Source organism: Meleagris gallopavo, chromosome 4 (assembly GCF_905368555.1).
Source record: "Meleagris gallopavo chromosome 4, MGAL_WU_HG_1.1, whole genome shotgun sequence".
Lineage (NCBI taxonomy): Eukaryota > Metazoa > Chordata > Aves > Galliformes > Phasianidae > Meleagris > Meleagris gallopavo.
This window is the reverse complement of record NC_139407.1, coordinates 18,012,586-18,036,681: the sequence shown is the minus strand read 5'-3', so window position 1 is coordinate 18,036,681 and position 24,096 is coordinate 18,012,586. Positions and strand designations below refer to the sequence as shown.

The 24,096-nt window shown below is 39.2% G+C and overlaps 2 protein-coding genes across 4 annotated transcripts in view; both read left to right on the top strand.

The window, feature by feature from the left end:
- SGMS2 (sphingomyelin synthase 2) overlaps window positions 1–9,687 on the top strand; it is a 36,818-nt gene extending 27,131 nt beyond the window's left edge. For all 3 annotated transcript variants that reach the window (XM_085222304.1, XM_085222305.1, XM_085222303.1), the window contains exon 6: window positions 627–9,687. In XM_085222304.1, coding sequence (XP_085078430.1) covers window positions 627–830 — 204 coding nt within the window. In that variant the 3' untranslated portion in view covers window positions 831–9,687. The remainder of the gene's footprint in view (window positions 1–626) is intronic.
- Window positions 9,688–10,044: 357 nt separating this feature from the next.
- On the top strand, window positions 10,045–23,489 carry CYP2U1 (cytochrome P450 family 2 subfamily U member 1). Its single transcript, XM_010709883.3, has 5 exons — window positions 10,045–10,575; window positions 14,319–14,951; window positions 18,801–18,962; window positions 19,954–20,121; window positions 20,499–23,489. The coding sequence occupies exons 1-5, from the start codon at window positions 10,152–10,154 to the stop codon at window positions 20,675–20,677; spliced, it is 1,566 nt and encodes a 521-aa protein (XP_010708185.3). The 5' UTR covers window positions 10,045–10,151; the 3' UTR covers window positions 20,678–23,489.
- Window positions 23,490–24,096: the final 607 nt, after the last annotated feature.

Sequence of the window (24,096 nt, the reverse complement as noted above, 5' to 3'; positions counted from 1 at the left end):
GTAACTGTTAGTTTTTAAAGTGTTCTTGATATTCGGACATAGTGAAATTCCAAGAACAAAATGGTTTTTGTTATTGCAGTTGTGGATATGCAGAATAGCTCTTGATCTAACCTTATGATAAACATTTCTTACCAACCTAAAATAGCTAGACCATAATTCCCATAGCAGTTCTACTGTAAGCATCAACTAGAAGGTACATTTCAACAACCTTTTCAAGTAAGAATGTAGAATATTAGTTCTGAAGTCCTTGTAATCTAGTTTTCAACTATTAGTCATTAATGAAAACATTACGTGCTTGAAAGGATGCTTGTTCAAAAAAGACTTGGGTGCTTTGTCTCTCTAAACTATGTAGTCTCCCTAACCTACATAGCATTAGAGTTGCCCTTTGTGTTAAAGATGCTTAGTTTGCAGTACATGCTTGTATTATGATGTATATCTTACCTGAGTATTCACGGCTTTTTTCAGAATAAATGCAATGTATTCACATGTTTCTGCAAGGCAATGTGTCTTTGCAGATACGTACTCTAATGTAGATTTTTTTTTTTGTTGCTGCTGTAGAACACAATAATCAATTAAACTTCTTGTCTCTGTGTCCTTCTCTTCCTTACCTGCTTCTGCCCATACAGACTCTAAAGGTTTCTTCGCAGACAAATTTTCTCTCTCGAGCTTGGTGGTATCCAATATTTTATTTCTTTGAGAAGAACGTGCAAGGATCTGTTCCTTGCAGCTTCTCCTGGCCAATATCTTGGCCTCCCAGCTGCTTCAAATCTTCATGCAAAAAGTATTCACGGGTTCAGAAAACGGGAGAAGACAATGAAAAATCTACCTGAAGAAAAGAAAAGCATCTGCTCTGTTTTTTACCAAAATATTAATGCTGTAACCAAAGTTCTCAAGAGGACTATATTGTAACTGAAGAAGTGGACCAAACGTCTGTGCAATTGATTGGAAATAAATTGTAGACATGTATATTGCCATTTCATATTATTTTCCTGTGATCACATGGTGCAGCGTGATGTGCTAATAGAATGCACCGCTGATGGGATTTTTCCTTAAAGAAAATGGAGCAGGACTTTGCTTTACAAATGAGATAGAGGTGCCAAAGACCTTATTAACACTTTCATTGCTAACTATCACTTGTCCCCAGAAGCACCCAAAAATCTCATTCTCAGAGTTCTGGAGTGTAAGGGCCAAAACATGCTGAAATACGGAAGCATGATATCCATGTATTGAAGTATGCAAAAAAAGAAAAACAAACAAACAAAAAAAAAACACAAAAACACACAGTTATGGGAAGTGGTTTGTTGCATTATCCTTCTAATGAAGGTAAGACCTTTGTGTGACTAGTACAGCTTGGAAGCAAGTCTTGACTTTTTTTACCTTCTGTGGGTATGGCTATCTTATGACCTAAAATACTGCTACCACTACCTTCAATATATCCTACGATGTACCAATTTTTACATTTTTATTAGTATTTTATATTTAAACTGTTGTGCTACCTGATGACTTTGCAAATTAAGAATAGCTGCTAACATCAGAGCTCAAGGAGCCTAGAACTTTATTTTTTAAAAAGGGCACAGTTTCAAAGTCTAAATCTTTAACTGCAGTTTGGCCTTGTGTCTGTAGCTATACTGTTTGTGTATGTATATGCATACGCACACAGAAGCACATGCTGATGTGAAGGTAGACAAGTTAAACAAAACTACTTAACTGAACAAGAGTGCTCATACTGTTCTTCATTCAAGCAGAAGTCCCATTGATGTCACCTGCTTGAGAGACCGGATCTGGAATGGGACTGTATTTAAAATAAACTTTTACTTTTAGTAGCTATTTCCTGTTGAAACTACGTAGCAAGTTTGCTTGGGAGCCATAGTTCTGCATTTAATTTGATTTTTGTACCTTTTGACGCATTTTTGTGATTAAATTAAAAAAAAAAAGCTAAAGTAAATGCCTACAACAGGAGCATTTCTTGAATTATTATGTAAAACCATTTGGGATTGCATTTCACTGTGGTATAACTCCAAGTGCAAATTCTTCTTTTTGTCCTGGTTTTAGTTCAATGAGGATGGCTATATATGCATGTTGGCTAAGAATGTAAGAAACTACCAGTGTAAACACGTAACAAAAATGCCAGTTAACAACTACTTGTTGTTTTCCATTGCTTTGTATTGTTGCAAAAGCAAACTAGAAAACTAACATACTATCCTTACCAATTCATTTCTGCAGTTAATTCTTTTTTTCCAAGTCTTCAAGTTAAGCCTGATAGCAGAGCAAAAGCTGCATTAAGAGTTGAAGTTATACTAGTATAAAGGAAATAGTGTTTATTTTAAGTGTCTTGAATTGAGTGACAAGTATGAACATAGTTTATGAAAATTTGTTTTTAAAATAGTGCAGTTAAAGTATTAAAATGCAATACAGATTATTCAAATATATATTTTGTTTTAGTTAAGGGGATCAATAACTAAGTTGTACATAAAAATGTTAATGTTCTTCTCAAATCTTTGTGCATTATCAAAGTACAATACAATAAAAAAAAACATGTTCCTTACAATACATCCTTGGTAAAAACTTAGCAAGAAAGAAATTCTGCTCATGTTTGTTTTTATTTTAAATAAGATGTTCAAAATTTTCGAATATGCATCGGGAATTTGTGTGTGTAAACATGGCTGTGTATTTGCTTGCTCTTGGCAGAACTTCAGTAACTAAAAGGCTGGTATCAAAACACTTCCACAAGAGTACAAATGAATTAATTCAATGAGAGACTGTAAATTTCACAAGATGGTGTTAGATCAGTGTAACTTCACAGAGCATGACATTTTCTGAAGCTGAATACTGGCTTTGATATCTTAAATATGTTAATCTTAAGGCAGTTCTAGTAATACTCCTAGAAATCATGAATGGATATCACTACTGTTACCTGTGCCTTGAAAATAACGTGAGGTAAAGCATTCCAGTAAGGAGCTTAAGCAGTGGTATTCATCTGGTGGCTGAATAATAAATACTTGAATAACGTAGATAACTAATTGCATAGCCACCGCTGTGTCTCAGTGGGATTTCTGTAATGTATCTGCCAACCAGGATTCCTTCATGCAGGATTAGGTGGGCTTTCCTGTTGCAATGAGGGAAAACATGGAAGAAGAAAAATGGAACAAAGTAAAATTTTGCTTTTGTTGATTAGTATGAGCTTTTCATTCTGCTGCTGAATTTGATAGAAACTTCTGTTGTAATGCAGAAGGAAAGTAAATGACAGCCCTAGCTCAAAGTACTTGATTACTGTTCTAGCTCAGTTTCACCTTAGGTGCTTAACTTTACTGCACTGTATCAAATGCCTCAAAAGGGTGTGTGCTTACTTTACATTTAAAAAAAGAATTCCTCTACTATCTTTATAGCTTTAGATTGTTCTTGCAAACATAGCGCAGATGTGCTTGAAGACTTTTTATGCCTATGTATATATGGTGATGAAGTAGGGTAACTAATTACTTACTCAACAATGCTTACAGCTGTAGTAGTCTATCAATACAAAACAGCTGGTAAATAAAAGTTATTTTAAGAACTTAAAGATTATCATATATAGTTTCTGTGAGGTAGAAAATAGGATTTCATCTTAGGGGGGAAAAGGATTACAGTGAGTGAAAACAGAATAATATTTGGATTATCTTAATGTACCAGACACTTGGCCTTCACAGCCCAAATAGGCTTATAGTCCACTGTTTTTCGTTATGTCTTTGTAAGTATCTTTCCTGGAGTTATGATGATCTCTTACAGATGTCACGAGCTGCAGCTGTACTGTGACTAAATAAAATCTTCCTTCTCTCTACTGAAGAGCATCTATATGTTGAACTGTGTAGGCACTTTAAAAACAAAACAAAGCTACAGTTGTGCTTGTGCCATATCAGTGTGATTTGAATGCTGTTGGGTGTTCTGCCTTTACGAATCAGACTTCCTGGAAGGCCTAACTTAAGAAATCCTGGTTTTAAATTTAATTACCGAGCTGGGATTTAAAAGGTTAACTCCAACATAGAAATGAGCTGCTATGTGATAGTACTGCAGATGCTTATTTCCAAGAAAAGGTGCCAGCCAGAAATGACAAGCACACTTGGAAGCACTTTGAACTGACATTTCTGTGTGCTTAGCGCTCCCCTGTGGACGTAAATGTTAATCATTGTTAGTCATTCTCCTTTGCTGTTTTCTTGGAAAGATAGCTGCAGCTGGGGGAGTAACAAAAAGCTGTGCTAAACGTTGCTATGAACTCTAGCGTTGGTTTTCTTCCTTCCTGCCCAGCCCCACTTTGCTTTTTTTTTTTTTTTTTAAGAGGGGAGGGAAAAACTTTAAAACCTTGGAGACCTTCATGTAACTGAGAAACAAAGCTCTATTAGTAAAGACGAAACTAGAGGGTATCTTAGGACATGAGAGAGAATTCTTTTAAGAGGATTTGCAGTAATCTCATTATCTGTTTCTTAAATCTGAATCTGTTCAAACTTTCACCCATTGTTAGTGCCTGGCTAGACAATTTATCCTACAAAAGTCTGGTACCATACCAAATTCTTTGTCCCATTTCATTAGACATGAAGTATGATTTCCAATTCTGAGATCAGATTCATTCATTTCAATGCAAGGTGAAGTCTTGCACTTCAGCTTGTGGGAAGGTTCCTTTAAGCTTTTTCTTACTAAAACTATCTTAAAGACTCAGAGGGTATAATCTTAAATACTTGCTCAGTATATTAGATATGATCAAATGCTTGGAACTGGTTTTTACTATTGGCTAACTTCAGGCGTAGAGTTCTGTACTCATCTTTATTTTCTTTAACATTTTGAACTCAGCTAGGAGTCTTCTACAGATGCACGATGCTAAAATGATCTGTAAGAGTGAATGTTTCTTGTGTTGTAGACTGGGCACTAAAACTAGTGTGATGACAGTTCAGTTTCAAGAGAGGGGAAAAAAGAAGAATCTTGAAGAAAAATACTTCTGTTGACCATTTTTCCAAATGATTGTCACTGCTCAAGAGTACATGAAAATGTGTGCCACTGAAGTAACATTAAGCCTTTTCTGTTACTTTATGATGCTTCCCAGTGCAAGGTAATAGTGCTAAGATGCTGAGAATGAGCACAAATGAAAATTCTGGACTACAGACATCTTAAGCAATTGGAAGCGCACGGGGTGTGCCTGTGTGGGGGTAGTCTGCTTTGTATATGCAGCATTGGATGCAGAACACAGGTTTCTCTTCATTCTGGGAGGAAAGACTAGGTTGTGTCTGCTTAGTAGGCTGAGCCATCTTAGCTTGTTCTTTTTGGACCCTCTTAGACCAAGGGCTCAGTGTGGAAGGCAATAATAGCTAGAAAACATAACATAGATTAAAAAGAGAAAACTTAGGAAAAGGACTGAAAAGGGGAACTGTTATAAAGACAATTCTAATTCAACACTATCTGAGCTGGTGTTATTTCAAGCATGTGAGTTGCACTGAAAGTCAATGCGTCTGCAAATTTTAGAACTCTGTTAGAGGACAGCAGGAGTGCTGAGAATACAAAGCGGAATTTTATCTCCCTGCTTACTTGTAACTGCACTGGTGAATTTTATGCATATGGAATTTAAGCAGAATTTTGAAACTTCATCACATCTTCCACCTTGGATAGTGCGTCAGGGCTTCTTTATTTCTGTTGAAGTTGGTTTTACATTCTAATTTTTCATAGTTTGTGGCCATTCAAAATGGTGCTTATGTGTAGCATAGGCTGCCTGTGTTCCTGTCTTCTCCTGCTTCTGTTGCTTTCTAAATAGCTTGATGCCGAGTAATGTAATAAACATTTAAGAAGGCTCTAAAATTACCAATAAAGCCAAAAGATATTCTTGTCAGACACACACCTGCACTACTTGAAATTACTTTCAGGTACAAAACCTAACATTCTTTGTGTCAGAAATCACTTGCATTGAGAAATTCTTGCTCTGTGGATGTTTTATGTTAGTGGGTTTTTTTTTTGTTTTGTTTTGTTTTTTTTGGTTCTGACTTAAGATAGCATGTTTGAGGTATGATAAAGATGAGGTCTGGTTGTTTTGTTGAGATCAGGGTTGCAGCCAGAAGCCTGAAAGCAAAAGAAATAATTTTCTGATGGCTGCAGTTCTTGCTGTTTCCATGTGACTTTGAGGAGAGCTTTAGAGGCTTAAGCAGGACATTCCTTTCGACTGCAGTGCTGCAGTGTGGTTTTCATTCTCATCAACCAGCAGCTTTTTTGGCATCATTTTTTCCTAGGTTGAATTCCTAGCTTTGAATGTTAATTGGAGCTATGCATCCACCCTGAGAAAAAACTGTGCTGGGAAAGCTATTGCCTGCTTAATAGCTGAAGATGGTAAAACAGGAGTGCTGTGGTTTGTGCATGCTAAGGAGCTAATATATGGGCTTTTTCTTTTTTCCTTCCAGTTTTGGGGTCCAGTTTTGCAAACGCTGTACAGCATAACACTTCTTTAACATTGGTACTACATTAGGCCTCGTGTGCTGTAGTTTTTACTGATAGTTGCCAGCAGGAGCTCCTTTTCTTGTGATTTATTCACAATTAACAAGAGTTGGCTCTTAAACTGTAAAATGTTGAGAACATTATGATGTTTCCTAGCACGTCAACTATTTTTTGTTAAGCAGATGACAACTCAGTGTTGTAGTTTGCTGTATGCCATGAGATACTGGTGTTGTGATTTGTAAGACATTGCAATCTGTGTTCACTGTATATTAAAAAAATTGCACTGGCTGTACTTAAAAAAAAAAAAAAAAAAGCAATAATGTAAGCATCTTATAGCTTATATCATAAAAGGTGCTATCTGTCATGATCACTTGCATTGTTGACCATGAATTTGGTGAAAATGTCAAAGAAATTTGTTCTATGTGGTTTGCTCACTTGGCACGTAGAAGTTGAAACTTTATGGTCAATGTATGTACTAAAGAAATGAAATTCTTGGAATTACTTACATGACCACATTCATCTTTCAAAAAAAAAAAATCAGAAACTATGTCCATCTATGGTGCTAATAATCTCAAAAATTATCAAGAGCTGGTATTCTCTTATTGCCCGTGAACACTAATCAGAGCTGTTTTGACACCTTTTTCAATAAAGCAATTTCTCTATATTTTAAGCTTGCTCTAAATGCTTTTTATAAAAAAATATGACCCTTTTCTATTTATTTTGTATGAAACCTACAAAATATTGTAAATATTTTAAATGTGGGAAGAAGGTAGGAGTGTGTAGGGTAGAAGTTGGTCTGAGATTGAATTTTCATAAATGCTTAGGACAGCTATCCTTTTGAAACTTGATGTAAGATGTAAAGGATGTGTTAGATATGATTAAGGTATAGATCTAATATTTTTAAAAAATATTCTCTGGCTTCATCAGCATGATGAGGAAATGCTGATTACTCTCTATTGTAGATGCAGTTCTGCTGAAATTCTTGAAAAATAAGCTTGTGAAGGAAGACAACCATGTAGTCTTATCTGAAGAGCAGAAGTGAAATTTGAAAGTGAAATTCTGATGTGATTATCAGGGCAATTTGTAGTAGGATATTATGAGTCAATGTGAAAGCCTTAATTAAGATGATTATTGAGATTATGAAAGACAAGTTATTCTTGGTTTACAGCTTCATAAACTCTTCTTGAGGCGAGAAATTCCTTGTGCCTTCTGGAGGTTTTTTCCCCTTTTTAGTTATGGTTTCGTGCTGCATATAATAAAGATCAGTGCATTTCCTAATGATTCTAAATTGAGTCTTCAGGCAGCAGTATCTACATTTTCTCTTCAAGAGAAATGAAAGTCTGTATTTCTTGTTAAAGGCTCCCTTTTGACTGACAGTTGTAAAAGTGCTGATGCCTTTAAGATTAGGCTATAGTATAGTTCCCAACTTTGAAATAAGTATGATCCAATAGTGAGAAAGTATGAAATCTTCCACTTCTGCATGCTCAAAAATACAGATAGGGTGTCATGTATGGGTGTGTGAGCGAGCAGTCTGTATGGGCAAGTGTGCCACCTGAGACACTCCTGTTCTGTTCTAAGGTTGCACCTTTTGTATACTGAAAAAGTTCTTCCAAACCATTTACTTTGGTTACTTGAAGAAATATACAGGCTTCTCAAAGATTTGTTCTTCAGAACTTCTCTTGTCTATGCAAAGATTGTTTGAGGACTAGTTTGTTTCTACTTCCAATGAAATTAATAATCCAGTGAAGATGGAACATCTAGTACAATACTCTGTATTGTGTCTCAGTAATTCCAGAGCTTGATTTAGAAGCTAGAAATTTGGAAGAGCCAAAGGGACAGAATGAAGTCATCTGTAATAGTTTTAAGCCATGGTGAAATATAACTTTATTTTAATTAGTAGTTGCCTCAGACAAAATTATCTTTTTCATTTTTTTAAAAAGCGCAATATAAGTAGAAATAAATGCAGAAATAAATGGCTGCATGTATAAATGCCCTGCAAAAATGAAGCTTTTGTGAGCACATGGCAGGTACTGACTAGTGGGTGACCGAGTGCAGATCTTCTGTGTTAGCATCTGCTGTGAGTTATGGAACTATGCTTGTCAGTCTACTAATGCTACTCAGAGAACTTGGGACATTTTCAATATACTTTTAACAAAGTGATGGGTTGTGGGTTTTTTTTTTAATTATTTTTGCAAAGTGCCTGTTGAAATAAAAATCTAAAAGTTGCCTATAAACTGAAATAGACAGAAACACAGCCCGTTGCTGAGGAAAATGAGTGTTAACAGCTACTTGGAATAACCAGTCAACAGTCTAAGTGTTGTGATAGGACTCAAAGGCTGTCAAAATTATTGCTTTGAAGAGTTTACTCTCTTTAAATTTCCAATTCTTTTGCTTGGGCATTAATACTGTAATTTGGTTGTCTTTAAAGAAATGTGAGTTAATTTGAACTAACTTTGTTAATTTTAAGTACTTCCATTATGAAGTTTTTTCTCTTGGTGGGGGAAGAGGGTTGGGAAGAAGGGAGGAGGGTTATTTGCTTGTTTTGTGGAATTTTTTTTGACTGTTAAAGCAAGAACTTCGACTACTCGGTCTAGGGTGAAATGGATTAAGGAATGGACTTTCCAAAATAACTGAAGTGAATGGAAGAAGGCTTTTATTATCTTGCAGTAGGATTGGGGAGAAATGATTTCCAAGGAAAGCAGAACTGCTTTCTTCAGTCACTTGTCAAACAGGCTTAGGAGGAGATGAGGCTAGATAATTTCTATGTGGGAAATAAAAAACAACTGTATAGAAAACGGTAATGATTTTTCAGATGTGCTAAATAGCTTAACTATGTATGGACAGACTGCAGAACGTAAAACTTCCCTTCCGACTCAGATTTTCGTTTGTTCAGCTAAATTTTCATATTATCTCATGCTGTTTTTTTTTTTTCTAATAGGTGCCTCTTTTGTAATTGTAATGGACCATTGTAATTGAACCACTGAATTTCTGCCAAATATGGACAAAATAAATCTGCATTCTGTTCTGCTTTAAGATGATTTCAATGGGATCTTAGTTTCTGCTTTGTTTCAGCGGTAGTGAAAGATCCACTTGCTGTTTATGTTAGATGAAAGAGATTGCATACAGTTGCCTTAATTGCTTGGAGAAAAACAGACCTTGACCACTGGAAGCTTTATGTGTCTACAATTCCTGTAACTTCTGTACACTTAGTTGCAATAAAACCTTTTCATTGTAGTCCAGCTATTATTTTAAGAGCCACTTGTCCTTCTATTTCCTTAAACGCTCGATTGAGTCATTTGAAAATGTTGAAAGAGAGTCTCTAACGAGGGCCTGTCACCATCGCTCAGTGCCCAGTGCTGCAGCACCAGCTTCGAGGAGCGCCTAGTAACCTCGTGTAGCACCTGAGGCTCCCGGTGCCGAGCTATGTTTCGAAGGAGAGTGCACCTGGGCGGAGAACAAAAGTCGCCTTCGTTCTAAAGGGCTGTAGGCATTCACCAAGAACACCTCTGAGCTGCCACCAGCAGCCTGCGGCTGTCTCTGCCCACGCCCAGCGGCGCACGAGGTCCGGGCCGCGGAGGGAGTTGGGGGGGGGGGTCAGCCCGCCTCAGGCCTCGCCTCCCGCCCGCCTCCCGCGGCCCGCCCGCCCCCGCCATCTTAATCCGCTACGCGCCGAGGGGGGCGGGTGGGGGCGAGTGCAGCCACCTGAGAGGATGGCGGCGGGCGGCGAGTGGCTTCTGCGGGCCCCCACCGCCACCGAGCTGCTGCTGGCGGCCGCGTGCTGGCTAGGCTGCTACTGGCTGCTGCGGCCGCGGGCGCCGCCGGGGCTGCCGCCGGGCCCCGCGCCCTGGCCGCTGGTGGGCAACTTCGCCTTCGCCCTGCTGCCGCCGCCGCTGCTGCGGAGGTGGGTGCTGGAGGTGTGGGGCAGCAGTCGCGGCTCCCCCGTCTTCTCCCCCCACGTCTTCCTCACCGGCCTCACCAAGATGTACGGCGGCATCTTCCGGCTCTTCGTGGGCAGCCGGCCCTTCATCGTCCTCAACACCTTCGGGGCGGTGCGGGAGGCGCTGGTGCAGAAGGCGGAGGTGTTCAGCGACCGGCCCTCCGTCCCCATCGTCCTCATGATCACCCACAACAAGGGTAAGGGCCGGGCGGGGCTGAGGGGCTCCGCACTTAGCGGCTGCGGGACGAGGTCCGCCGGCAGCCCCGCTCTGCGCGGCCTGGGGGAAGAAAGGGCGAGAACAGCGTTCGCTGTGCTGTTAGCAAATGCGGCAGTGGTGGGAGGGATGCAGCTTCCCGTGCAGCGCTGCGGTAGGGTCGTGCCGCTTGGCAGTTAGTTCCGTCTGGAATGTCGTTGCAGCTGTGCTTGGGAATAAGGATGTAAGTGAGGTGCGGTCTGTCTGTAAAATGGTCCGAATTGTACAGAAGCACAGAATGGTAGGGGCTGGAAGGGACCTCAAGAGATCGGTGAGTCCAACCCCCTGCTGAAACTGCAATAGGTCACACAGGTAGGCGGGCATCCAGACGGGTCTTGAATGTCTACAAAGAAGGAGACTCCACAGTCTCTCTGGGCAGCCTGATCCAGTGCTCTGTCACCCTTATCGTAAAGAACTTCTTCCAAATTGTTATACATCACTTGACATTAGCTGTCACAAGGAGGTGAATTCCTCCTCTGGTGTTGTAAAGTGAACTACAGGTGTAGTGTACAGTGCTCAGAAAGGAGTAGGGATATGTGTTACAGACTGCGGGGGCCGCCTGGCCCAGCACAAGGAGCTTCTCTGAAGGCTTCTGGAAGTTGTAGGTGCTTTCACCAGCACAGAATGGAGTACTTGACCTGCACTATACTGGGATTACATTACTGGCAAGCAACAGCTGCAGGTCAGTGGGCTACAATGGACATTAAGGATTCCAACCCACTGCTGCAATCAGAGTTGCCTCCCACCAGATCAGGTGGGATCCATCCAACCTGGCCTTGAACACTTCTAGGGGTGGGGCAGCTGCAGCTTCTTTGGGCCTTCTTCAGACTGAACAAAACCAATTCCTTCAGCCTTTCTTTGTACAAGAGTTGTTTCACCCCTGTGAACATCTTCATGACTCACCTTCTAACAGCTCTACGTCTTTCTTGGGCTGGGAATCCTAGAGCTGGGAGCTGTACTCCAGATGGGGCCTCATGAGAGCAGAGAAGAGAAGTACAATCATCTCCCTCACCCTGGTGGTCATGCTGCTTTTGATGCAGCTCAGGATACAGTTGACCTTCTGGGCTGCAAGCATACAGTTCATGATATGAGTTTCTCATCAACAAGCACCCGCAGGTCCATATCTGCAAAGCTACTCCCAATCCATTTTCTGCCCAGCCTGTATCTGTGCTTAGGAATCAGCAGGTGTCCATTTCAGATTCCTTGCTCTTCACTGTGTAAACAAAATATTTTTATTTCCATGCTTTATCTATTCCTATTCTGAGAAGTGCCTTAGTTCCTCCTTACCATAATCCAATCTCACATAAAAATTACTTGACGGGGTACGTGACAAAAGGAGGAAATGCATTTAAAAAAAATCGTTTTGAAAGAAAACAGTAAGGCAAGAAAAAAATCTAAGAGAAATGATTTATTGTAAACTTTACTGTTACTCTGTATGAGTATAATGTGAAAGAGAGAAGTGCTTAGCTCAGCTGTGTTCTGTAAGACGCAAATACATTATTGTGTTTGGAGGAGAGCAAGCAGAAGCATCCAAAATGGCAAATAACTGCATTTCAAAGGCTGCATAGCAAAAAAGGGAGAGTGGATGGAGCTAAGTGTTTGTCAGCTTCTAGACATGGACATGGAGCAAGGCAGAAGTTGAATGTTTTCTGTCATGAATCCTGTTTGTCAGTGCTGCCAGTACCACAGCAACACTAAACCAAACAGTGAGAAATTAAGGGGGTGGGGGAATAACCTTGGGCAGAACTTGCTTTATTTGAACTTTTCATGTAAAAAGGGAGCTTTTGTTTGTTTGTTTGTTTGTTATGTGTGTTTTTTGCTTTGTTGGTTCCATTGGAAGGGTTTTAATTCTCAGCTAACAGAAATTTGCTGTCTTTAATGAGCATGAGGTCCTGATAATTCTGGGTTCCTTAAGCTTCACAATTTCTTATTTTATTTTCTTCAAATTCATTTTTATACTACGTTTACCTGTGCCAAGTACCTTGAATTTTCAGTCTGTGCAGGGATTATCTGCAAAAACAGTTGACTGCTCTTCCATTATTGCTGCCTACCATTGATAGGTTTGGCAGATTATCTTTTACTCTGTACCCTCTGTTTTCTCTGTAATCTGCTTCTCTCCTTTGTTACACTTTTCCAATTTGCAAATCAGTTCTTGCTATTGTGTAATAGTGAGAGCTTTCAGGGCTTCTGAAGTTGTGCTGTGCAGCCTCTGTGCATGACTGCTGGAAAGGCTCTGGTAATGCAGGGAGAGGTTTGTTGCCTTGATTAGGAGAGACTTTGTCTGAGATAATCAGACAGTTTTCTTCTGTGAGGTTATCTGGATCCTGAAATTAATTATCCCGGTGACAGAAGAGATTGGTATGTGTATCCATATTGAGGATGCTTCTTATGGGATAGAAATAGTGATAAAGCATTGCTCTGTTGCAAGATATCCACAGGTCTGCCTGCAATTCAGTTTATTGGTTGTTGGCCAAATGCAGCCCCTCAGTAAGCTTCTTATTTCACCCACCCTTGTGTCTCCTTGATGGCAGCAGCACTAATAGGAAGTGTTGCTTTAAAAAGAGAGGATCTGAAAAGTTTTGTTTCTGTTTTAAAAGTGCTAGATAATGGTTTAGTACAGAGAAAGTGAAGTTCAGCTGCTGGTTGGCTTGTACTGACTCATCGTAATGCTCTGCTTATTTTGTTTAGGACTTTCAAAACTAGGTCATGTCTTTGAATTTTCATTATTTTTTTTCAGTCTAATAGTGAATAGAATAGATAATGTAATCAGAAAATCTGGCTGTAAAGATTACCAGCTTTATGTTACATTGAACTATTTATACTTCTGGGACTGCAGACACTTCAGAGAACATTCATCTCCTATATCTTCTATCCATAGATTTCTTACTTGCTTACTGGGGCTATGTACATGAAGTCTTAAGAGAAACGTAGGTGACGTTGAATACAGAAAAATGGTGCATCTTTCTGTTGCCAATTTTTTGTGACCTCTTCCATTTAAACTTAGCATTGAGATTTGCATTTGATAGAAGAATTGATGTTGCTTTTTTTAAAGTAACTTTTTATTTCCAGGCAGAATTGATGATGTCACAATATGAGGAGAATGAATGCAGCACTGGCCATTGTTTTGATGGCTTTAAACACTCTCGGGTTAACCGTGGAGTATTAGAAAGAGTTTATTTTAGTTGTGCAGAAGGGATATTTCTGTTTGTAAGTGAGCAATATTTATTTGAAGCTGAGGAACTGAACTTTATTTCATAGTGATATTATCTTGCAGAACACTTGCCTAGAGGCACTGAAATGTGAGATGCAAATCAGGTTGTTGCCACGTGGCTCTGGATCTGTCTTCACTTTCCGTGTTTGTTTGCAGCATGTGTATCCTTTGTAAGTAAAAACAATACTTATAGTAGGACTGTGTACACAGACAAGCAGTGGGAAATCAGTAGAACAGAAAAGGAAAGAATTGGTGTTTCAATATCACATATTCTGTTTTGCTCAAAGAATTTGCACCTTTGCATCTCAGGACACTGTAATTCTTCCTCCTCTAGCTCCAAATCCAGTGCATGGGGCAGTTGCTGTGTACCTTTTCCCCCTCTTTTGGCTTATGGTTTGCAGGCCTGTGTAACTGTTTCTCCTCTTTCCACTTGAAAACAGAACAGCTTTGTTTCAGACTGTTCTTTTCCCTTCCAGGTGTTATTTTTGCACCTTATGGCCCTGTGTGGAAGCAGCAGAGGAAATTCTCTCTTGCAACACTGAGGCATTTTGGAGTAGGAAGACATAGCTTAGAGCCTAAGATCATTGAGGAGCTGAGGTTCATGAAGGAAGAAATGCTGAAGCATGGAAAGGATTCGTTCAGTCCCTTTCCGATTATTCGCAATGCAGTGTCTAATGTTATCTGCTCCATGGCCTTTGGCAGGCGCTTCAATTATGAAGATGTTGAGTTCAAGACGATGCTGAAGAACATGGCCCGTGCTCTGGAGCTAAGTGTGAACAGCTCTATGATCCTAGTCAACATCTGCCCATGGCTGTACTACCTTCCCTTCGGGCCTTTCAGGGAGCTCAGAAAAACAGAGTTAGATATTACTGCTTTTCTAAAGAAAATAATTGCGCAGCACAGGGATACTCTGGATGCAGCAAATCCCAGGGACTTCATTGATATGTACTTCCTCCATGCAGAAGAAGAGAAGAACAACAAGGAGAGCAGTTTTAATGAAGACTACCTATTTTTTATCATTGGAGACCTGTTCATTGCAGGCACAGACACTACTTCCAACACAATATTGTGGTGCCTGCTCTACATGTCCCTCTACCCAGAAGTACAAGGTAAGACTATTCTTGATGTTTTGTAAACTCCACTTGGATTTTAAGAATTGAAAGCAATCAGAAACACTACTGAAGTCATTAGGAGTGCTGCTACATATCTGTGTGCAATTTGAAAGGCATGTATGGCATGTAATAAAACTTTTTTTTCTATCCTACCCTACTACGATATGTTAGTGCTGTATATTAACTATCTCAGCTGTCCTTTATGCTGTGTCTGTGCATTTCTTCTGTTTTGGGACAACTTCATCTTTTGCAAGTGACTCAAAGGAACCTTGGCATAGGGTTTGTTGGTTGTTTTTGTTCTTTCTTTCTTTCCTTCTTTCTTTCTTTCTTTCTTTCTTTTTGGCAATTGTTTAGTTCCAGGCTTACAGCAGCAATGTAGTGATGTACAATGGTAAAGAGGCTCCTGAACTTACTGGGGAGTCTGGAGCAGTGAAGCACTATCCATTGCAGAGGAAGATCAAATTAGAGGTCACTTAGGCAAATTGGGCTTTTACAAGTCCTTGGGGCCAGCTGGGATACATCTGAGGGAGATAGCTGATGTTTCTGCAAGACTTCTTTCTAAATGGTTATGACTGCTGAGTAGGTTGCAGATGACAGGGAGGAAGAGGAGGAGAACATCATACCTGTATTCAAGAAGAGGAATTTATTATTGCCTTTAAGTGGCACCGGAAAATGTGTTTGGAATTCTGTCTCAAGTTTTGGGATCCTGAAGCACTGAAATGCTGGAGCAAGCCCATCAAAGGGCCAGCAAAGTGGACAGGGCATGGAGTACATGGCCCGTTTGGTGACACAGAAGGAACTGGGAGTATTCAGTAATAGGGAAAGGAGGGGAGACTTGCTGCATACTACTGTCTAATTAGAAGATGCTGAAGAGATGGAGGCAGTCTTTTTGGAGCTGAGTAGTGAAGGGATTGAAGGGAGGCAGCAGAGAGAATCTACAAGACAATTCTGATTAGATACTGCTTCTACTGTCTTCTATGAAGACAGCAAGGACTGCAACAGATAAACTTTAGAGTTACAAAATTTATAAAACTCGATGGGCTGTGACTCTGAGTAGCATGGTCTACCTTCCAAGTTATATCTGATTGGGAAGGTGACTTGACTATGGGTAATGGTTTGGATCAAATGACCTCCAGAGGTTCCTTGCCAACCCCAGTTTTTTTGACAGTGATGCAGTCATGTTTGTATTTGTGACGCAATTCTAGAGAATGCCTTGTGTGTTGTTGCAAATACAAAAAATACTGGTGGTACTGGAGACATTATGCTAATAAAATCATACTCGCTAGAGTTATATTTCAGGATTTCTTGAGATAAGTTTTCATTGCTAAAGAATTACAGTTCATTTTGATTAAATATCTCTTATAGTGGGTCTTAGTACAGTACATGTCATTGCAAAGGCAACATTTTTTTTTGTTCCTATTTATCAAATATAATTTGTTGAATTTAAACAAAATAAAGCAACTGATTTATTAACTTATTAGCAGCATCTCATGAAGTCCTGCACAGCAAATGCTTTCCACTAAACTGATTGCTAGATATACACAGAGTGAAACTTCAGCAAAATGGACAGATTCCACTTGGTAATTCTGCTTCAGTTTGTAATAGTGAACCACTTCCCCTTTGCCCAGGCTTCTTGCTAACCTGGAACGAAGAATAAAACTCAAGTTATCAAGAGCAATATAAACCAGGAATACTCTTATAAAATGCCTGAAATTTTGAAGCTATCATGTACTGCAGCTGCTTTACAAATTAGCCAATGGATACTTGTTTACAGTGCCTCTCTGCAGTAATCTCTTTAAGTAGGTCAAGATCATAGTTTATTGTACAAAATCAATACAGGCTGTTGGACAAAGATTGCAAAATAGGGTATCAGTTCAGTATATAGAAGACAAAGTACACAAAGGACAAATTGCATGGGCTCCTTCTTCTATTATTTAATGGTTGTGTGTTATCACTGCTGGACTTGATAGGTAGTAACAAGAATTAGGTATGTTCTAAATTACACAATTTAGAGCTGGGCGGGTTTTGTGTGTTGAGTTTGTTTGTTTGAATCCCCCTTCTCTCTTGTCTGCTAACGAACATGTGATAATTATTTTTCTCTTTACTTCAGTTTTCTACCACTTCTACTACCTTTCTTCAGTTACCTTTCTCCTTATGCCATGGCTGTTGTTAAACAGTATGTTTAAGCTCAGTACCCTAAAGCATATGTATCACTTGGCTATGTAATATAATTCCCTTACGTTTAATATCCCATTCCCTATGTCTCCTGTTTGCTTGGGAAATAATGTATGGACCTTATTTTTCTCTGCTTCTCTGCCCTCCTTCCCCCCCGCTCCAGGAATTTTTTTCCTGTCCCTTAAGGGGAATGCAAGAAAATGCAGCAGTGGTAAAGGCAGGCAGATAGTTTCAGGAGATGGAAATGAATGGCTAGCAGTATTTTGGCTACTCTCTGTGTAATTCCACATATCTTCACCAACTCTTAAGAAGGGTTGTTCATGATAAGACAGTGGTGTGACATTTGGCATGAAACAGTCAATCTCCTTAATTTTTCTTTTTTTTTTAATTCTTGTTTAAATTACTGTGAACATGCATACCTGAATGCAGGGCTATGATGTGCCAGCAAAAAAATAAATAATAACGAAACAAGTAGCAAAACCCACAGACCAGGTACTCACGGGCCACACTATTGACAGATCTGTTATTGTTCAGTTTTTTTTTTCTTGTGTTCTTTACATGAGAATTTGTTTCCCCAGCCATCCCAATAGGTGGCAGCAACTCATCACTACCCATATGATATTTCTGATTGCTCCGTCTCTGAAAACAGAGAATCAGTGAGAATCTTGGATCAGTGCTAGGGAATCTTGGAAAAGGCAAGCAGGTCAAGCACAAAATGTTCAGGGTATCAAGGGTAAAAAAATGAAAGTGGACTTTCTTTTTAATGAAAAGTTGATTTTTGAGATCTTCTCTCTCAGGATTTTCTATTGCTCTGTAGCCAGATTCCGAGTTACCTGGAAAAAAAGCAGCACTGTCCAGTCCAAGGGCAAAACAAATCTTGTGTCTTTGAAACTTCTCTTAATCGACTTCCTTGTATGCTGAGCCTTTAGTGAGACGACAGGGGGAGCAAATGTTTTGAAACTTTCTGTTTTTCATGAGAGTGGACACGAGCTCAATAACTTCTGTTTTTCCTGTGGGAAAACATGTGATGTGATGGAACGTCTGATGCCTTCCTGAGTAAATGGGAAATAGCTGAGTTTAGGTTCTGTGACTAGAAAGTGGGAAACAGCAAAACAAGAGTTGCGTGGCTATAATTCCTGGAGTAGCAGCACCAGAATTCCTGTTCCAGACTGAAGTACCCAGAGCAACCACATTTAAAGCTTTCCCCTCTCTTCATCACCTTTTCCAGTTCTGAAAACTGACTTTTTGCAGGGGCAGGTGACCAGCTGGGTTATACAGTCTATGCTGTCGTCTTCTTTTTTTTTTTTTTTTAAGGCAGGCCAGACTCTTAATGTTTTGACTATTCAAGCTACCGTATAGTTAAACTGTTAACTAAGGTTCCAACTACATTTGGAACTGAAACAGAACTTTTCCTGTGCTTAGCCAACTAGTAGCACTGTCCTCTCTGTAGCTTTACTCTAGTTGTCAAGATTCTACTTGGTTTCTTTGTTAGTGAGACTGTTCTCTAGGCTTTTGCTGCCATGGTTATTTTGGCTAGAAGATCGTGCATTGTAGCCATTTTTGACAAATCTATGTAAACATTGAAGCACAGATAAGTGAAATTAAGATTATGCCTTCTCACATATTGTACTTTTTTTTTTTTTTTAATTTTTAAATACTCTCTTTGAATAGAGAAAGTTCATGCAGAAATTGAAGCAGTTCTAGGTCGTGACAAAGTTCCCTCTCTTGCCCACAAGGCTCAAATGCCCTTCACAGAGGCAACCATTATGGAAGTACAGAGGATGACTGCAGTTGTTCCCCTTTCGATCCCACGAATGGCTTCAGAAACTGCTGGTAAGCATTTGTAGAGGCCCAATACAGTGTTTCTTTTGTGGATGAAGGTGTGATGGGACATCTGACATCTGGTGAGAATTTACAGAGACCTCATTTGTCTATTAAAACTTGTAGCTCAAGTATGTAAAATGCCATTTGTATAAAGAGTGGCTGGACTTGAGATATTCGTTAAGGTAAGCAGCATGCCTGACCTGATGTCCAGAATGTCTCTCTAATGTAGAGAGATGTCTTTTCTAGGGGGTGAGTTTATGTTGGCTGATGTGATTTGTAGTTGGAAGCTGAGTCTACCTTCGTACCTGGAGTTGCTTTTGGCCATCTGACATATAGATCTGAAAAATGTACTTACAATTAACTGATTTGCTAAAATTTATAAGGCATATACAGCAGAAATAATAATAATAAATATATTTTCCAAAGTCCTTTTGTTGGCTGTAGCTGAGAACTGGTTTAAGTTATCAGCTTTCAAATCCAATTCTGAATTGATTTGATTTTTTAGTGTTTTGGCTTGCGGAACAATAAGGTGCAACAAGCTTAAATGACACTAGTCACTTCAAAACCCTTTAGTGAATACAGTTCAAAACACATGCCTCTTCCTTACCTCCATCCTCTCTGCACAGACGTTCTGTAACAGCAGAGAACTGGGAGGAAGCTAGGTCACAGCATTTCCATTCAGCAGAGTGCATTTCTAATGACTGCTTCTGTGGTATTGGCATGCTGAAGGAGGCTTTGGAGCTTCTCAGCTGCCTTTTCCCTGCAGAGCGCTGTTGCCCTAACATGATTTCTTTCCAGCTGCTCTGGTCTGTGTGATGGTGACCCAGCCGGGCTAGCACAGGTCACCTTTGCTTCAAGTGCCTGCTGCATTTGTAACCCACAGCTACAGATCCATATCGTTTTTTGTGACATTTTCTTTTTTTAATAAGTCTCCTGTGTTTGCTTCTAGCAGCTTATCAGATCCTCTGTCTTTGTGCTTTTTTTTTTTTTTTTTTTGAAGTGCTGCAGGGATATACTATTCCAAAGGGCAGTGTGATCGTGCCCAACTTGTGGTCTGTACACAGAGATCCTAATATCTGGGAGAACCCAGATGACTTTCAACCAACAAGATTTCTGGATGAAAATGGCCAGATAATTAAGAAAGAGGCATTCATTCCTTTTGGAATGGGTAAGATACCAACATACTGTTTTATCAAGCGTAGGGCCTCAGAGGCGTGAGATTTAAAAGCACTCACAAGACTTGTTTTATTACTGCATTTGGTGGTTTGCAAAATGGGTTGGGTTCTTAAAAGCTGCAGTTGCCAAGCAGAAATGAGAAATGATGAATCCTGCTTTGATAATACTTTTCCTATGGAACGAGTACTGTTAATATCAAGCAGTAAAGCTGAGCAAAACTCAGACTCAGATACCAGAGACAAAGCTTTGGAAGCCCGTAAGTTACTCATAGCTGGAGCAATTCTGCATTTGGAATAGGAATTGCATGTGTTAACAAATGGGTCAACAGTATAAAAAGCACTAATATGTCTCTTTCTAACTATTCTTTAGGTAAACGTGTGTGCATGGGAGAGCAGTTGGCAAAAATGGAGCTGTTCTTAATTTTTGCAAGTCTAATGCAAAGCTTTACCTTTTTGTACCCTGAAAATGTTACAAAACCATCTATGGAGGGAAGGTTTGGTCTAACTTTAGCTCCCTGTCCATTCAAAATAATAGCTTTGAAGAGATGATACAACATCACAAATAATCAAAGAAATATTGCACTTTTAAAACCCAGCTTTATTTTCTTTCCAGCTTATTTTGTTACTTTCTTTCCAGAAAAACAGTAACTGCATAGGCTTTCATACCAATGAGAGAAATCCATTTGCAATTCTGGATGGAGAACTATTTTTTTTTTTTTGTGTCAGTTGTTGCTTTCCACAAATGAACTGATAATATAGTTTGCAATTTGATATTAAAACTTGCTGGGCTTAACTCCTCTGTCTGTTAAGCTAATACTGTTTGTTTATCAAATGTTAATTATGTGAGAATGGTCCAAAAAAGTCTGTTAATACCATAGTGAATTTTAATTGTTATTTTGGTGAAAGCAGTATGTGAAATTTAACAAATGACTGAAGGACATAATCTTATGGAAGAATTAATGAATAAGAGGGTGTTGTTAGCATTTTCTGTGCAAAGAAACATCACAAATGTAATGGAGTTCAAATAACAATGAATACTTTATTGAAAGAACTAAATGATACTTATAACCTTGAAGCATTCTGTCTGGTGAGTAACTTACAGGTGGAGACTGGATCAGATCAGTCTCTATTCCTGGATCCAGATGTCCTTGACTATCAGAGCTTCCCATAAACATGCAGGTACCAACTCTAAAAAACACATGCCAGGTTCACTTGGAGGCCTAGTGAATCACTGCATATACCGTGTTCTTAAGCTGGGATATGAAAGGAATGCACAGCTTCTGAATACAGGTAATTTATTTCTAAATATAAATGAGAGATAATTTCTCTAACATAAAGCAGAACTCTGGTGCCAAGCAGGTATCCAAGACTACACATCTATGAAAACACTGTTCCCTGTTTTGCCTGCATCATAAGTGATGGTCTGTTCTCTGGCTGCAGCCTGGACGAGACCACCAGCCTGTTCATCAGGAAGACACCTGCATGGATAATCCTGAAGCTGGGGCTTGCACTAAGGTTCTTCCTTACAGGCAGTGTGGATGGTACTGCCACAACCTTTTTGGCTTTGAAAACTGGAATCAAACACATGTTAACAGAGTACTGTAGACGTAGGGCTTAAAAGTTTAGGCACGGAAATTAGGAATCTAGCATATTTGAGGTTTGACTGGAGAGGCTGTTTCCTTGTTATCTTCTATATGGTGTAAAAAGATATGTAGTTCACGTAATATTAGTGTATCAGAACCTTATTCTTTCCTCAAATATAATTTTAGTGCTGCTTACAACTACCAAACTGAGCATCAGGGAAGCCTGTTTTTAGGTATTTCAGAATGAGGCGCTCAGTCTCACTGCCTTTTATTTAAAAGGTTTTCAAATGTCTGATGTTTGAGGGATGTGTAACTGTTAACTTTTATATAACTGTTCTTTACCATCCTTCAATCTCTTTATATACGTTTTGATCTAGCAGAGTTTTATATTAGATGAAATAAATACATATGTACTCTTCTAGGAAATTTTTTCCCCCTTACTGAAGGTCTAGAAAATACTAGCAGTCCTCCAGATGCTAAGTTCACAAGACTGGAAGGTGAAATAAACTGTAAAGTGAAATTGAAAATTCTGTAGCAGAAATTGAACCTAAATTGTAAAAGAAAATTTAGCTCTTAAGCTTTAAATTCTCTCTATTCTTGTCTCTCTCGTTAAATCAAATCTTTAAAAGCCAAATAGTGCCTGGCAAAGACTGAAGAATACTTTGGATTTCAATTAAGGTTTTCTGCTAGCTATTTTAAATTGCATGGTGGCATGATTTCTGAGTGATCAGTTGGTTGCTTGTGTAGCCTACCACTTTTGTGAGACCTTCCAGTTTTTCTCAAGGCTAGCTTTTGACTTTATAGGTTAGCCCATACTGTGCTCTTATTACTATTATTTTGTATGAAATTTTTGAAAACCCCATAGCACAAGAAGTTGAGTTTGGTACCAATGCTAGTGAACTTGCACTAAAAGCCGACTGCATTGGATTAATAAGCATTATATTTTCCAATAAACAATGTACAGTTGGGATTTTTGTCTGGAAATCCTTAAAATAGTATATGCTTGATTGCAGAGCTGAATTAAGTGCTGATAACGTTTATCTTTCTGTCAAAATGCCTCTTTGAGCAATATAATGATGTTGGTGTGCAACTGATTTATCTATTTGTCCTTTTAATCGTGAGGACATATTTGAAAAGCACTTTAGTTGTTTTTTTTTGTTTTTTTTTTACTGATTCCAAAAAAGACACAATTCACGTAAACACATAGTATGTGGAATTACATATATTTGTGTTCATCTCACCTGCTGAGTTTAGTGTGAAATGTCACCTTTAAAAGTTGTCCTCCTACAGATAATATTTTGGAAGTGCAGTTTCTTGGCAACACTTATAATCACACACCCACAGTATGACAAGCTGAAAACACTGATGCGATGCTGCAACCATGTCAGTGTGTGCCAGAATGCAAGATAATGTTGGAAATAACAATAAAGACTTCCCTTTTGTTGCTTCCAGATGCACTAAATTTATGTTGAACACTATGAAAGTTAACAACAGCAAGAAAATATTAGTGGTTCAAAACTGTGTTGCCATCTGTGGTAAACTGTAAGTAAAGTGGTAGCAGATTTGGTTTATATTGTAAATGCATCCATCCCTTCCTATTATTATTATCTTTTTTTTTTTTCAGAATACAAAGCATCTCAAATGCCTTACTGAAAAAAAACATATGTTTGTATAAGCAAGCAGCTATTTCTGAATGCTGAAAATGTCTTTATTTCTAGAAATGGCTTCAGAATTCGCTTCGGTATAATTTTATGTTTAATAAAATCATTCTTAAGTAAGTGTTTGACAGCTTTGCATTGTCATTTTAATGAATTCTATTTGTTGGCTAAGCTTGTGATTTTTCATGTTGTACATTTTTGAGTGAGATGAAGAGTCAAGGGGGTGGGGGGAGAGGGAGAGGAAGTAGAATTGGGAAAATATAATAGCAGGCATGTTATGAGCAAGTAATAGAATATGCTTCTTTATTCTCATAATGCAGCTTTAAAAACCCTGTTACTTAGAAAGAATTAACTGAGAAGAATGCAGATGAGGAAGAGCAGAAGCTAAGAGGAGACACACTGTCTGAAGACCAAGGTGGGAAAGGAACAGACCAGTGGGCAGAGCTGAGGAGTTGTTTTGTGTAGAGGGGTCAGAGAGCCTCAGATGAAGGGCAGAGACAAGGGGGTGTGATGTGCAGAGCTGGGTGGGCCATAACTGGAGCACTTGTGGGGACTAAGTGGGTGTGAGCCCAGCTGTGTGGAGAGCTCCGTGCAGAGGAGAGACTGCTTGTGGAAGTCCTGGGCTTTAAGCCTGGAGTTATTATGCAGGGAGTTTGGTATGAGGCTTTTTTAGGGATTTTAATTACGTGCTTGGTCATTTGTACACCCAGAGGGCCTGCTATCCCCG

Coding starts and splice junctions, on each gene's coding strand:
- CYP2U1 (XM_010709883.3), top strand. CDS start 10,152: ATGGCGGCGGGCGGCGAGTGGCTTCTGCGGGCCCCCACCGCCACCGAG. Junction 18,963..19,953: donor AATGGCTTCAGAAACTGCTG/GTAAGCATTTGT, acceptor TTTTTTTTGAAG/TGCTGCAGGGATATACTATT. Junction 20,122..20,498: donor ATTCATTCCTTTTGGAATGG/GTAAGATACCAA, acceptor ACTATTCTTTAG/GTAAACGTGTGTGCATGGGA.